Genomic DNA, 13745 nt, shown 5'->3' with positions numbered 1-13745 from the left:
AAAAAGGCTGGGGAGGGGTGGTGACCTAATAGGAGGTACTTAAAATTATGAAAGATTTGATAGAATGGATACAGAATGTTTCCTCTTAGAGGGAAGAGCATAAATAGAAGCCATCAATATAGGATATATTTCCGTATAATAAAGGCCTTCCATTGGCCCTTTTGATTATCTCTATACCTGTTCAAGACATTTTAATGACTAATGCAACATTTTTTATTCATTCATGGGATGTGGGCTTCGTTGGCTGGGCCAGCATTTATTGCCCATCTCTAGTTACCCTTGAGAAGGTGGTGGTGAGCTGCCTTCTTGAACCGCTGCAGTCCATGTGGTGTAGGTTCACCCACAGTGCTGTTAGGGAGTTCCAGGATTTTGACCCAGTGACAGTGAAGGAATGGTGATATATTTCCAAGTCAGGATGGTGAGTGTCTTGGAGGGAACTTCTAGCTGGTGGTGTTCCCATCTGTTGCCCTTGACCTCCTAGATGGCAGTGGTTGTGGGTTTGGAAGATGCTGTCTAAGGAGCCTTGATGAGTTCCTGCAGCGTAACTTGTAGATGGTACACACTACAGCTACTGTGCTTTAGTGGAGGAGGGAGTGAATGTTTATGGATGGGGTGCCAATCAAGCGGCTGCTTTGTCCTGGGCGGTGTCAAGCTTCTTGAGTGTTGTGGGAGCTGCATTCATCCAGGCAACTGGGGAGTATTCCATCACACTCCTGACTTGTGCCTTGTAGATGGTGGACAGGCTTTGGGGAGTCAGGAGGTGAATTACTCGTCACAGGATTCCTAGCCTTTGACCTGCTCTTGTATCCACAGTATTTATATGGCTGGTCAATGGTAATCCCCAGGATGCTGATAGTGGGGGAATTCAGTGATGGTAATGCCATTGAACGTCAAGGGGCGATGGTTAGATTATCTCCTGTTGGAGGTGGTCATTGCCTGGCGCTCGTGTGGCGCGAATGTTACTTGTCACTTGTTAGCTCAAGCCTGGATATTGTCCAGATCTTGCTGCATTTGGATATGGACTGCTTCAGTATCTATGGAGTTGCGAATGGTGCTGCACATTGTTCAATCATTGGCGAGCATTCCCACTTCTGACCTTATGATGGAAGGAAGGTCATTGGTGAAGCAGCTGAAGATAGTTTGGCTGAAGACACTACACTGAAGAACTCCTGCAGTGATGTCCTGGAGCTAAGATGACTGACCTCCAGCAACCACAACGATCTTCCTTTGTGCTAGGTATGACTCCAGCCAGTGTAGCGTTTTCCCCTTGAGTCCAATTGACTCCAGTTTTGCTAGGGCTTCTTGATGCCACACTCGCTCAAATGCGGCCTTGATGGTAAGGGAAGTCACTCTCACCTCACCTTGGGAGTTCAGCTCTTTTGTCCATGTTTGAACCAAGGCTGTAATGAGGTCAGGAGCTGAGTGGCTCTGGCAGAACCCAAACTGGGCATCAGTGAGCAGGTTATTGCTAAGCAAGTGCCACTTGATAGCATTGTTGATGACCCCTTCCATCACTTTACTGATGATTGAGAGTTGACTGACGGGGCGGTAATTGGCTGGATTGGATTTGTCCTGCTTTTTGCATACAGGACATATCTGGGCAATTTTCCATATAGTCGGGTAGATGCCAGTGTTGTAGCTGTACTGGAACAGCTTGGGTAGGGGTGTGGCAAGTTCTGGAGCACAAATATTCAGTACTATTGCCGGAATATTATCAGGCCCCATAGCCTTTGCACTATCCAGTGCTTTCAGCCATTTCTTGATATCACGTGGAGTGAATTGAATTGGCTGAAGACTGGCATCTGTGATGCTGGGAGCCTCCAGAGGAGGCTGAGATGGATCATCCACTCGGCACTTCTGCCTGATGATTGTAGCAAATGCTTCAGCCTTATCTTTTGCACTGATGTGCTGGGCTGGGATATTTGTGGAGCCTCCTCCTCCAGTGAGTTGTTTAATTGTCCACCACCATTCACAACTGGATGTGGCAGGACTGCACAGCTTAGACTGATCCATTGTGGGATCGCTTAGCTCTGTCTATCCCTTGCTGCTTTTGCTGGTTTGTACGCAAGTAGTCCTGTGTTATAGCTTCACCAGGTTGACACCTCATTTTTAGGTATGCCTGGTGCTGCTCCTGGCATGCCCTCCTGTACTCTTCATTGAGCCAAGGTTGATCCCCTGGCTTGATGGTAATGGTATAGTGGGGGATATGCAGGACCATGAGGTTACAGATTCTGTTCGAGCACAATGCTGCTGATGGCCCACAGCGCCTCATGGGTGCCCATTCTTGAGTTGCTAGATCTGTTCAAAATCTATCCCATATAGCACGGTGGTAGTGCCACACAACGCGATGGAGCATATCCTCAGTGCGAAGGCGGGATTTCGTCTCCACAACGACTGTGCGGTGGTCACTCCTACCGATACTGTCATGGACAGATGCATCTGTGGCAGGCAGGTTGGTGAGGATGAGGTCAAGTATGTTGTTCCCTCTTGTTGGTTCCCTCACCACCTGCCGCAGACCCATTCCAGCAGCTATGTCATTTAGGACTCAGCCAGCTCGGTCAGTAGTGGTGCTATCTTGCCACTCTTGGTGATGGACATTGAAGTCCTCCACCCAGAGTACAATCTGTGCCCTTGCCACCCTCAGTGCTTCCTCCAAGTGACGTTCAACATGGAGGAGCACTGACTGATCAGCTGAGGGAGGGTGGTACATGGTAATCAGCAGGAGGTTTCCTTGCCCATGTTTGACCTGATGCCATGAGACTTCATAGGATTGGAGTCGATTTTGAGGATTCCCAGGGCAACTTCCTCCCAACTGTATACCATGATGCTGCCACCTCTGCTGGGTATGTCCTGTCCCACCGACAGGGATGGTGATGGTGGTGTCTGGGTCATTGATTCAAGAGGATGACTATGTCAGGCTGTTGCTTGACTAGTTTGTGAGACATCTCTCTCAATTTTGGCACTAGCCCCCAGATGTTAGTAAGGAGGACTTTGCAGATTCGACAGGCTGAGTTTGCTGTTGTCGTTTCCGATGCCTAGGTCGATGCTGGGTGGTCTGTCCGGTTTCATTCCTTTTTTTTTAAGACTTTCTAGCAGTTTGACACAACTGAGTGTCTTGCTAGGCCATTTCAGAGGGCATTTAAGAGTCAACCACATTGCCGTGGGTCTGGAGTCACGTGTAGGCCAGACCAGGTAAGGACGGCAGATTTCCTTCCCTAAAGTACATTAGTGAACCAGATGGGTTTTTACAACAGTCAACAATGATTTCATGGTCATCATTAGACTTCAAATTCCACCATCTGCTGTGGCAGGATTTGGACCCGGGTCCCCAGAGCATTACTCCGGGTCTCTGGAGTAGTCCAGCGACAATACCACTGCGCCATTGCTTGGACACCCAAGTCTCTTTGGACTTCCCCTGTTTCAAGCTTTTCATCATATAGTAGGTACGCTGTTCTATCCATTTCAGGTTGAAAGTGGATAACCTCACATTTGCTTCCATTGAAATCTATTTGTCACAGTTTAGTTCATTTAAATATCTCATTGTAATGGTATGCTCCGGCTATGCTGCTTACAATGTTACCTATCTTTGTGTCATTGCCAAATTGGACATGTGGCTTTCTATTCCATCATCTAAGTCATTAATAAATACAGTAAAGAGTCGAAGATCCAACACAGGTTGTTGTGGGACACCACTAGTTACATCTTGCCAATCAGAGGACTTATTATCCCTACTCTCTGTCTCCTGCTGCTCAACCAATTTCCTAATCTGATCAATAATTTTCCTCAATTTCATGAACACCAACTTTAGCTCACAGTATATTTATTCAATGCCTTCTGGAAGTCTAATTAAATAACCATCAGTGACTTTCCCTATCCACTACCCTATTACCTCTTCAAAAAATTCAATCAGGTGCATCAGGCGTGATGTACCCTTTACTAATCCATGCTGGTTCCTGCTGATGAACTAGACTACACTAAACCAGATGATAAATGGGCAGACTGTAACTTGGCCCCGACTGGACAAGCTGAAGAACAAATAAAATTGTAAATCACACAAAGCTTCAGAATCAGCTCCATCATGAGAATGGGTTTATGCCAGGTTATATGCTTTGCTAATGTCTGGACAGTGTAGGAGTTTTGACAGATTTGCAGTGTACCTTACTAGACCTGGGAGGGTTTATTGCCTTCACTGGGACAAGGTGTCGAAGGTGTGAGTAAGCAATATGTTCTAACAGTGATTTTTCTTCATCAGAACCTGTTTATTGACCGAATTGGGCGCAGAGTGCTGCTTATGGGAGGTTACAGTTTGATGGTTGGTTGTGGAATATTGTTCACCATCTCACTGACTCTCCAGGTGAGTCACAGTCTCTTTCTTACTTTTAAAAGAAAGGTTGGAATTAGTGCATTTTCAGGATAAGATTCCTGCTTCCAGGAACGCCCATTTCTGGTGTGTTTGTGTAGGATGGGTAATTGTAAACTTTTCAAAATTATGGAAGTAACATTCATGTTGGGACTTCCAATGGAGTGATATTTTTGAGAGTATGGGGTGGCAGAGCATTATTCTAATTCCCTGCTACATTTGTGGGGCCAATTTTCAACGGACTACGATACACACACTTACACTGGGGTTGTACCTTCTAATGTCCTCCAGAATGTTTGGGTGATCTGAATGGCACCCAAATAGCATGGTGGGCCCTTGCATCATTACAGCTGTATCTCTGATACTCCTACCACGGGAGGTCACAAAATAGGGCATAGCTGTCTATGCCAGGTTTGGGTATGGAAGTTTTTCACTGTTTACCCACCAGCCCTCTTGCAACAATGATCCCTTTATGTGGGGTTTAGGCCTCCTCCTGATCCCAAACCCCTAATCTGAATCCCACTTCCCCAATCCATGATGCCAGCGCATCTCTTCCTTTTGGATATACTGGTTGATGACCCATGATGTGGCATACCTCTGGCCAAGGCTTTGAGAAATCCCAGCCATAGGAATCCCATCACCCTGGTCTCCCTACACCTCCTCATAAGGAGCAGACTGAGGAACTGCTGAAGCCTCTGTGAAAGACCAGATCCCAGTGTATCCAGTTCTGGTGGAGCTTACAGGTATTCTGGTGGATACCTGCCAGTGTTATAGTTGGTGTCAACCAGAACAGCCAAGGGATTTCAATCCACAAAAATGTCAGGCAATGACCATCTCCAACAAGAGAGAAATCAACCATGACGTTCAATGGCATTTCTATCACTGAATCCCCCACTAACAACATCCTGGGGGTTACCATTGACCAGAAACTGAACTGGACTAGCCATATAAATACTGTGGCTACAAAAGCAGGTCAAAGGCTAGGAACATGATAGATGGGATGGTGGTGATGTGAACATCTTGGCGAGAGAACGAGTGTTGATATGTGTCCCCCTCTAATGGTTGTGTGAGACCTCTGAAGAGAGTAGCCATTTGAGTGCATGATGCCATGATGACAGTTTGATATTGGAGGTTGTTGAAGGATGACTTACCCTGGTGGAGCGGATGAGATCGTTTATTCTCTTCCTGCACTGGGTGGCACTTCGGGTCCGGGTGCCAGCCATGCTGACCTGCTCCGCAACAGTCTCCCAGGCCAGAGAGGTGATGCTGCTGTGCTTCCTGCAGCCATCCCTTGGATAGAGCACTTACCCGTGTGCCTGCACTCCTCTGATCAAGGCCTGGTGCTGCCTTTATCTTCAGGATCTCGGCCTTCTTCTGGCTGCCAGACATCTCTGGTGGGCAGGGGAAAGTGAGATTGTGTGTTGACTGACGTTTAAAAATGGTTCCCGGACCATCGAACCCGCCAGCTGACGGTGGGCGGATGAATCAGCTCCCGACTGGCCAGGTCATTCAGACTCATTTGCACCTCTGCATAATTAATGAGGCTCCAAGTGCAGAATCGGGCGCAAGGCTGGGCGCTTCCGAGAACACCCGCCACCACAGTTTCGTTTTGGGAAAATTCCACCCAGAGAGTCTGAGAAGCGACTGGCAGCTAACAAAAAAGGAAATACAAAAGTCTTCAATAGGCTCTAAAAGTAAATGGGTAACAAAATGAGAGGGTGCAGCTGATTGGGGACCAAAAAGTGGATTTATAAATGTAGCCTGAGAGCATAGCTGAGGTATTAAACGAGTGTGTCGCATCTGGCTTTACCAAGGAAAGATATGCTATCAAAGTCATACTGAAAGAGGTAGTAGTTGTGATACTGGATGGGCTAAAAAATGAAGAGGAGGGATGAGAAAGGCTGTCTCACCAGGGCCAGATGAGATACATCCAAGGATACTAAGGGAAGTAAGGATGGAAATTGTGGAAACACTGGGCAGAATTTTCCATGCCCGCTGGTGTCGGGTGTGTTTAGTGGTGTGACTGGATAATATGGCGAGAAGGCCAAAAATCGGTTTCACAACCAGTTTTGCAATCGTCCGCTGTGCCCATCAATGGCGGCCGCGTTTCCCGCTGTCGGACGTTGGGAACCTTATTGTAATACATCTGCATATCATTATAAGCCCAGCTCTCCGAAATCACACCCCCACGTTGGATCATCCGAGCACGCCGGCAGGATTGCATGCTGACGTGTTTCACAACTGTACATAAGCAAAGTGCACTTGAGGAGCTGCACTTCACTTGGGACTTTGAGGTTTGTTTGCCTATCTTGCTTCAGGCAGCACTCACAGTCACCAGCGCCAGGCTTCACAGGCAGCACCACATCACTTTCTGGGAGGTCACAGACAGGTCTCTACCTACCATGCCAGCTGTAAAGCGGGGGTGGCTTTTGCACGGCTACAGGGCTAGGGATGGCTTGGGGAAGGGGGCAAAATGGCCTCAGGCAAGGGAACAGGCTGCAGGGTGAGGGCTGTAATGAGGAAGATGGGTATCCCAGGGTGTGTGTGGGGGCACATTTTGATCTGTGCAAGTGGCCCCAAGATAGTGAGGGCTGAGGAGGCAATCTCCAGAGGAGATTAGGCCAGATGGTGTTGTGAGGGTGTGTGTGAGAGAGTGAGTGGTGACGTCCCTTGAGTTGGCAGTGAGTGAGATGCCAGTGTATGTGTGATGGGCTTGAGTGTGTGAGTTTAGAGTGATGAGATGGTTGCCTTACCCTAGTGGCACAGATGAGATCATTCATCCTCTTTCTGTATTGGATGACCAACCTCTTCTGTGCAGCATTGGCACTGACCACCACTGCCATCGCCTACCAAGCCGGATGATAATGTTGCTGCTCTGTAGCCAGAGAGGGGTAGAGGACATCACAGCGGGCCTCCATGGTGTCCAAAAGCTGCTCAAGGGACAAGTCACTAAACCGGGAGGGGGGAGGTTGCAGTCTTCTTGCCTTTCAGGGCCATGCCTTCTGTGCAGCAGTCCTGGGCTGGAAGCACTGAGAGGCGTGCATGCGGCTGCACTTTAAATGTGGTGCCTGGCGTGATGAAGCAGCGAGGTGATAGCATGGCAGGCGAATTAGACCCCACCCACCATCGGTGTGTTTCCCGGGAATGCATGATTAATGAAGCGTGAATGGGACGATACAGCGTGAGAAGCCGCCATTGTAGCCGGCGGGTAAAATGTCCTTTTTTCTGCCCACTAATTCTGCCCACAATCCTCCTTAGATACAGGAGAGAATTGTAAGTTTTACACCCTTGTTCAAAAGGGGGCTGTCAAGATAATCCCAGTTACAGGCCAGTCAGTTTTTACCTCATGATGGGGAAACATTTAGAAATGAATTCTGGGATAAAATTAACATTAGACAAATGTGAATTAATTAAACAAAACTAGCATTGATTTGATTGAGTTTTTTGATGAGGTAACAGAGAGAGTTAGTGAGGGCAATTTTTAAAAAATTTCATAGCATGTGGGCATCACTGGGAAGGACAGCATTTATTGTCAGCCCTAATTGCCCTGAACTGAACATTTCAGAAAGCAATGTGGGTCTGGAGTCACATGTAGGCCATATCAGGTAAGCACAGCAGATTTCCATCCGTAAAGGGACATTGGTGAACCAGATGGGTTTTATGGTCACCATATGGACAGTTTTATGGTCACCACTACTGAGACTAGCTTTCAATTCCAGATTTATTAACTAAATTTCAATTCTACCAGCTGCCGTGGTGGGATTTGAACCCATGCCCCCAGAGCATTAGCCTGGGCTTCTGGACTACTAGCCCAGTAATGTTACCACTGCATCATCATCTCCCCCATGATGTGGTGTACTGGACTTCCAAAGGCATTTGATAAAATACCACCTAACAAAGGCTTGTCAACAAAGTCAAAGCACATGGAATAAAAGGGACAGTGGCAGCATGGATATGAAATATTGAATAACAGGAAACAGTAGTGGTGAATTGGAGGACAGGAGGATGGTATATAGTGGGATTCCCCAGATGTCAGTACTAGGACCAATGCTTTTCTTGTTCTCTATTAATGACCTAGACTTAGGTGTTAGAATTATTTCAAATTCTATTTCTCATTATAAGTTTGAAAGATAAGGCTGGTAATGTTGCTTTTAGGGCTACATTTACACTGAAAGTGACTGCACCTCAGAAGTACTTCATTGGCTATAAAGCAATTCGCGACATCCTGAGGTTGTGAAAGGCTCTACATAAATGCAAATCTTCTTTCTATTGCCAGTCAGTGAATTCATGAGCACAATCAGAGGGCTGAATTAATTTATTGGTACTTGCAGAAAATAATTTTGAGTCAAAAGGTGATAAACACTTATAATAATCTGTCAATATGGTAGCAGAAAGAAAGATAAACACAGAAAATGCTGGAAATATTCAGTGGGCCAGGCACAATTTGTGGAGAGAGAAACAGAGTTAATGTTTCAGGCCGATGATCTTTGATGAGAACTGGAAAAAATTTGAGATGTACCAGGTTTTAAGCATATTCAGACACAGGAATGGGGGATCAGGGGCACCCACAAAAGTGAAAGTCTGTGATAAGGTGGAAGACAGAAGAGATTGAATGACAAGAGATGGTGGTGCAAGACAAAATAGGGTGGTAATGGGATGAATATAAGAACAAAAGATCTACCTAGAGGAGGTGTAAATAGAAGAAAAACAGAAACATGATCAACAACTGCTGTCCAAAAACAATTAAAAAAAACAAAGGGGGCAATGGTATGATTGGAAATTGTTGAACTCAATGTTAAGTCCAGAAGACTGTAAAGTGCTCAATCAAAAGATGAGGTTCTGTTCCCTGAGCTTATACTTACACATTGGAACAGTGCTGCTCACCTATTGGTTGAGACTGTTTGAGGTTTGCATCTGGGATTGTCCAGGATTTAGGATTACATAGTTCTAAGGAAAAGTCATATTTGACTTAAAACGTTAACCCTGTTTCTCTCTCCATAGATGCTGTCAGAGCTGCTGAGTACTTCTAGCACTTTTTGCTTTTATTTCAAGATTGCATAAAATTGGATAGAATTTACAACACAGAAAGAGGCCATTTAGCACAACTGGAACAGTGTAGAAGGGCGAGGACAAAGAGTGGAGTGGAGAATTAAAATGACAGGTGACTAGAAGCTAGGGGATGTGTTTGTGGACTGAATGGAGGTGTTCCACAAAGCAGACATCCAATTTGCATTTGATCTTCTCAATGTAGAGGAGACCATATTGGGAGTGGGGTAGCAGTTTCTATAAGGGCTAGCCAATCCACAAAGCCAGTTTTACACCTGGTTGGCAAGTTAAAAAATCTACCTCAATGAATACTTAAATTGTTGTAGAGTGATAGGACAGCACTTCCTCAGTAATGTGCTGCAATGCCAGCCACAGAAACACAACATTCTGACTCAGGTGACTGTTACTTACTGGGCCTTGCTGACACTGACAGTTAGTTGTAACTAATAAATGGTAAGAGGAAGGGCTAAGCCCTGCATATTTTACTGACACTCTGTATCTGTTGACCTAGGATAAGATCATTTGGATGCCATATTTGAGCATGGCCTGCATCTTTGCATCCATCTTAAGCTTTGGAATTGGGCCAGGTAGGTTGTCCACTACAAATCATTCTTATAATGCAGAAAGAAACAGTTCCTCATTGAGAACCACCTCATGTGAGGTGCCCTGACTACATAAGTAGTTAGTGTGCTCAGCTGTTCACTTACTGGTTAAGACTGTGGTTTGCATCTAGAATTGTTCAGAACTCAAGATTACATAGATCTGAAGAAGATCCATATTTGACTCAAAGCATTGATTTTGTGTGGAATTTTACGGCAGCAGGATTTTACATTTCCGCCGAAGTCATTGGAGTTTAGAATGGCTCGCCATGTTTTGCAGCCCCGTCCCTGCCGCGATAGGGCCGTAGAATTCCGGCCTTTGTTTCTCTCTCCACAGATGCTGCCAGATGATCTGAGTATTTGCAGCACTTCTTGTTTTTATTTCAAAATTACATAGAATTGGATAGTATTGGCAGCACAGGGACAGGCCATTTAGCCCAACTGATCTGTGATTATGCTCCACACAAGCCTCCTCCTACACTACTTCATCCAGCCCTATCAGCAAAATTGTCTACTCCTTTCTCCCTCATGTATTTATCTAGCTTTTCCTTAAGTACATCTTTGCTTTTTCTCTCGAGCACTCCAGGTGGTACTAAGTTGCACATTTCAACCAGTCTCTCAGTTTCACCTGAATTCGTTATTACAATGATTAATGGTTATCTTTTATTTATGGCCTCTATTTTTGCACTCCCCACAAGGGGAAACATCTTCTGTATGTTTACCCTGTCAAAATCTTTCATAATTTTAAAGACCTGTATCAGGTTACCACTTTCTACAGGAAAAAGCCCAGTTTGTTCCAGTCTTTCTTCTTATAACCTCCCAGTTCTGGTATCATCCTTGTGAATCTTAGGCCAGGATTTTCTGGTCATCGGGTCGGCTCAGTGGGGTCGAGTGGGAGCGGTTGCGAAACAGACTGCTGTCCGCGATTGGGCCCTGACCGCGACTTCACGCTGGCTGGTCAATTACGGCCAGCCAGTGTGAATCGCGCGCTGCAGCGCTGCCAGGGTTGGGAGGGAGGAGGGCGACTGCGGAAGTTCGCGCATGCACGCAAGTGCGTGCAGTAAAAAGATTCTTAAAATAAAAAATAAAGAATTTAAAAGTGTTAAAAACATGTCCCCCCATAAGCCGGGACATGTTAGAAATTAGTTTGAAAAATTTTAATTTTTTTTAAATCACTGATCGAAACCTTATCCGGCCTGTGGATGAGGTTTCACAAAAAATCCAAAGGCCGCCTGGCCGCTTCGTCTGCCTGCCAACCGTAAGGTCGGCTGGGCAGCGAGAAAGATCTTTTAATTATGGCTTTAATGGCCTTAATAGGCTGCTTAATTGTTGACGGGCGCGCTGCCGATTCCCGCGCGCACCCGCCGACCGAAATATTGCGTGAGTACGTGATGATGTCATCGTGCATCATTTTACGCTCATTCGGGTCAGGCGCATGCCCACCCGACAAGCGAAATATTCTGCCCTTAGTCTGTGGACAGGACTAACTTGACTTTCTTCAGCTTGACATGTCATTAGGCTCTTCAGCTGACTCAGCTTGGGTCCAACGGGGATGAATGGGGAACAGCTGTGCTCTCATTCCATGAATGGGTTGATTGCTCTGACCTCTCACCCAAATTTCTCATGAGGAGATTCCCTTCCTTTTACATTTTTCCCCTTCAGCTTTCTCTGCTCCTTCCTTTCAGCTGCTGACTCCTGCTGCAGTGCGGTTTCACAGGCCACTCAACTGTCTGGGGTTTCACAGGGAAACCAGATATTGTCCTCATTGTACTCAGCAATGGCAGTTCTGCTTCCTCTCCAAGGGAGTTAAAGGGAGTGAAAATCAACTTTTGCGGGGACTGGTTGTGAAAAATGGGTGGTGATCAGTAGGTAGTACATGAAAAACCACATCATCAAAGATTTGAGCCCCTAAAATTCTACCAGGTTGTACAGATCTCTCAACTTGAGTAGCAGATAGGAGGAACCTCCAAGGAAACGCTGGGTGTCTGTTGTTTCAGTATTTATCTGTAAGTGATGGGCCTTCTATCAGCCCTTTGCATGGCAAATGAAGGATGGAGCCAAGGGTGAAGAGTTGTTAGTCGGGTATTCCTGGTCCTGACTTTCTACCTGTAACTGGCATTATTAGTGGTAGCTGGTACATGGAGAGGTACAAGGCTAACAGCTTCCATTAAGGTGCATGGGGGTCCCACCTGCGAGGTCTGTATCTGGAAAACTGCCTGATCCTTGACCCCCACCCACCCAGATGAAAATTATCTGGCTCCGCCCCTTGCTCAGGGATGGATGGGTACACTGGCAACCTCTGCCTGCCACAGGCAGGCGCGCACGTTTCTAGACATGTGAGACAGGTGGATGCCAAAGATATATATGAAATGGTGTTTGCATCCAACTGCACTGTGCTAAGTAGGAGACCTCCCACTGACTCTGCAGACTCTGGCAGAGGTCAGCGTTGGAGGGCAACTGTCAGGATTGCAGCCTGTGGAATTTCAGAACCATAATGTTTCCATTTGTTTCTGTGTCACTCCCTACACCAGTGCCCTCTGTTTTATATCTCAGTTACAATCACTGTAGTATGTGAAGACTATTCACTTGTTGACTGCTCATGAATATTGTCTCATTACCCCCTAATAACGTGTTTGTTGATGACCCCTTTGCCCTTAGCTGGAGTAACTGGGGTCATACCAATGGAGATCTTTGACCAAACTGCACGGCCTGCAGCCTACATGATCAATGGATCTCTGCTCTGGATAAACCTTATTATTGTTGTGATGGCCTTTCCATTCATTGTTGTAAGTATCTTGAACAGAGACTAAATTTAACTTAATATTGTGACAAAAATAACTTATAAACGCTCTCTAACACACACTTTGTTGTGCAGTGTATCCTTTCTGGATCCCTCTTTTTATTGACCTTAATAAATCTTCCCCATTTAAAATGTATTTTTCTGCCTCCCCCCAATCCATCTTTGGTTTCTTGAGGCCCACATCTAGTAGTCTCCTCTCTTCAGTCAGCCACTAGGAGGTGTTGGTAATGTTGGTTCTGAGGGAATCTATATTTTAAAATTCAATTTGTATGTTTTTGAGGCAGACCCTACCTCAAAACAGAAGCTGAACTGAAAATGAAACTGAAAGGAAAGTAGAAAAGCTAAACACAGAAATGAAATTGAACTTACCAGTCTCTAACAAAATCAGGAGCAAGCTGAGGTTGGGAAATCTAAACTGAAACATTGTTGTAAGATATAAAAGGACACCGATCAGTCCAAGCTGTTTTTGGGGCAAAACAGACAAGCTGAAGAAAACTCAAGAAGAGGCTAGATCCAGAAGTTGAGAATAAGGAAAGAGAATAAGTTGCTGCAGCTGTTTCTGTTACTTGAAGATAACATTGGTGGATCTACACCATCCAGACTGAGTTGAGGAGGTTCTGCAGATGTGTGCTGTTTGTGATGAAACCCATGGAACTCAGGTTGGTTGTGCCCTGCTGTTAGATGGAGATCAGTCTAGCTGCTAGAACGACCTTTCTGGAGAGGGAAGATTTGTCCCAAGTGGTTTACAAAATTAACCATAAATAGAAAAGTTGGAGTTAGAGTTAAAAGCAGGGGCTAAAATAGCAGAAAATATTGATGTAATAGCATAGCATTTGGGATTGGAAGAAGAAAAGCCTGACCGGGTAGACACAGCTTGAGTTACCTAAAATTTAGTTGCAGACGAAGCAGCTTAACATAGAAAGAGAAAAGGAAAAACTTG

The 13745-nt window shown here is 45.6% G+C and overlaps 1 protein-coding gene across 1 annotated transcript in view; it reads left to right on the top strand.

Moving 5' to 3' along the window:
* The window catches only part of LOC144687609 (solute carrier family 2, facilitated glucose transporter member 11-like), a 76428-nt gene that overhangs the window by 47566 nt on the left and 15117 nt on the right, over positions 1–13745 (top strand). The window contains exons 9-11 of the mRNA XM_078553956.1: positions 4253–4354; positions 9918–9993; positions 12664–12791. Of these exons, the coding sequence (XP_078410082.1) occupies positions 4253–4354; positions 9918–9993; positions 12664–12791 (306 nt within the window). The remainder of the gene's footprint in view (positions 1–4252; positions 4355–9917; positions 9994–12663; positions 12792–13745) is intronic.

Source organism: Cetorhinus maximus, chromosome 12, assembly GCF_964194155.1.
Source record: "Cetorhinus maximus chromosome 12, sCetMax3.hap1.1, whole genome shotgun sequence".
NCBI lineage: Eukaryota > Metazoa > Chordata > Chondrichthyes > Lamniformes > Cetorhinidae > Cetorhinus > Cetorhinus maximus.
This window is presented reverse-complemented; position numbering and strand designations above follow the sequence as displayed.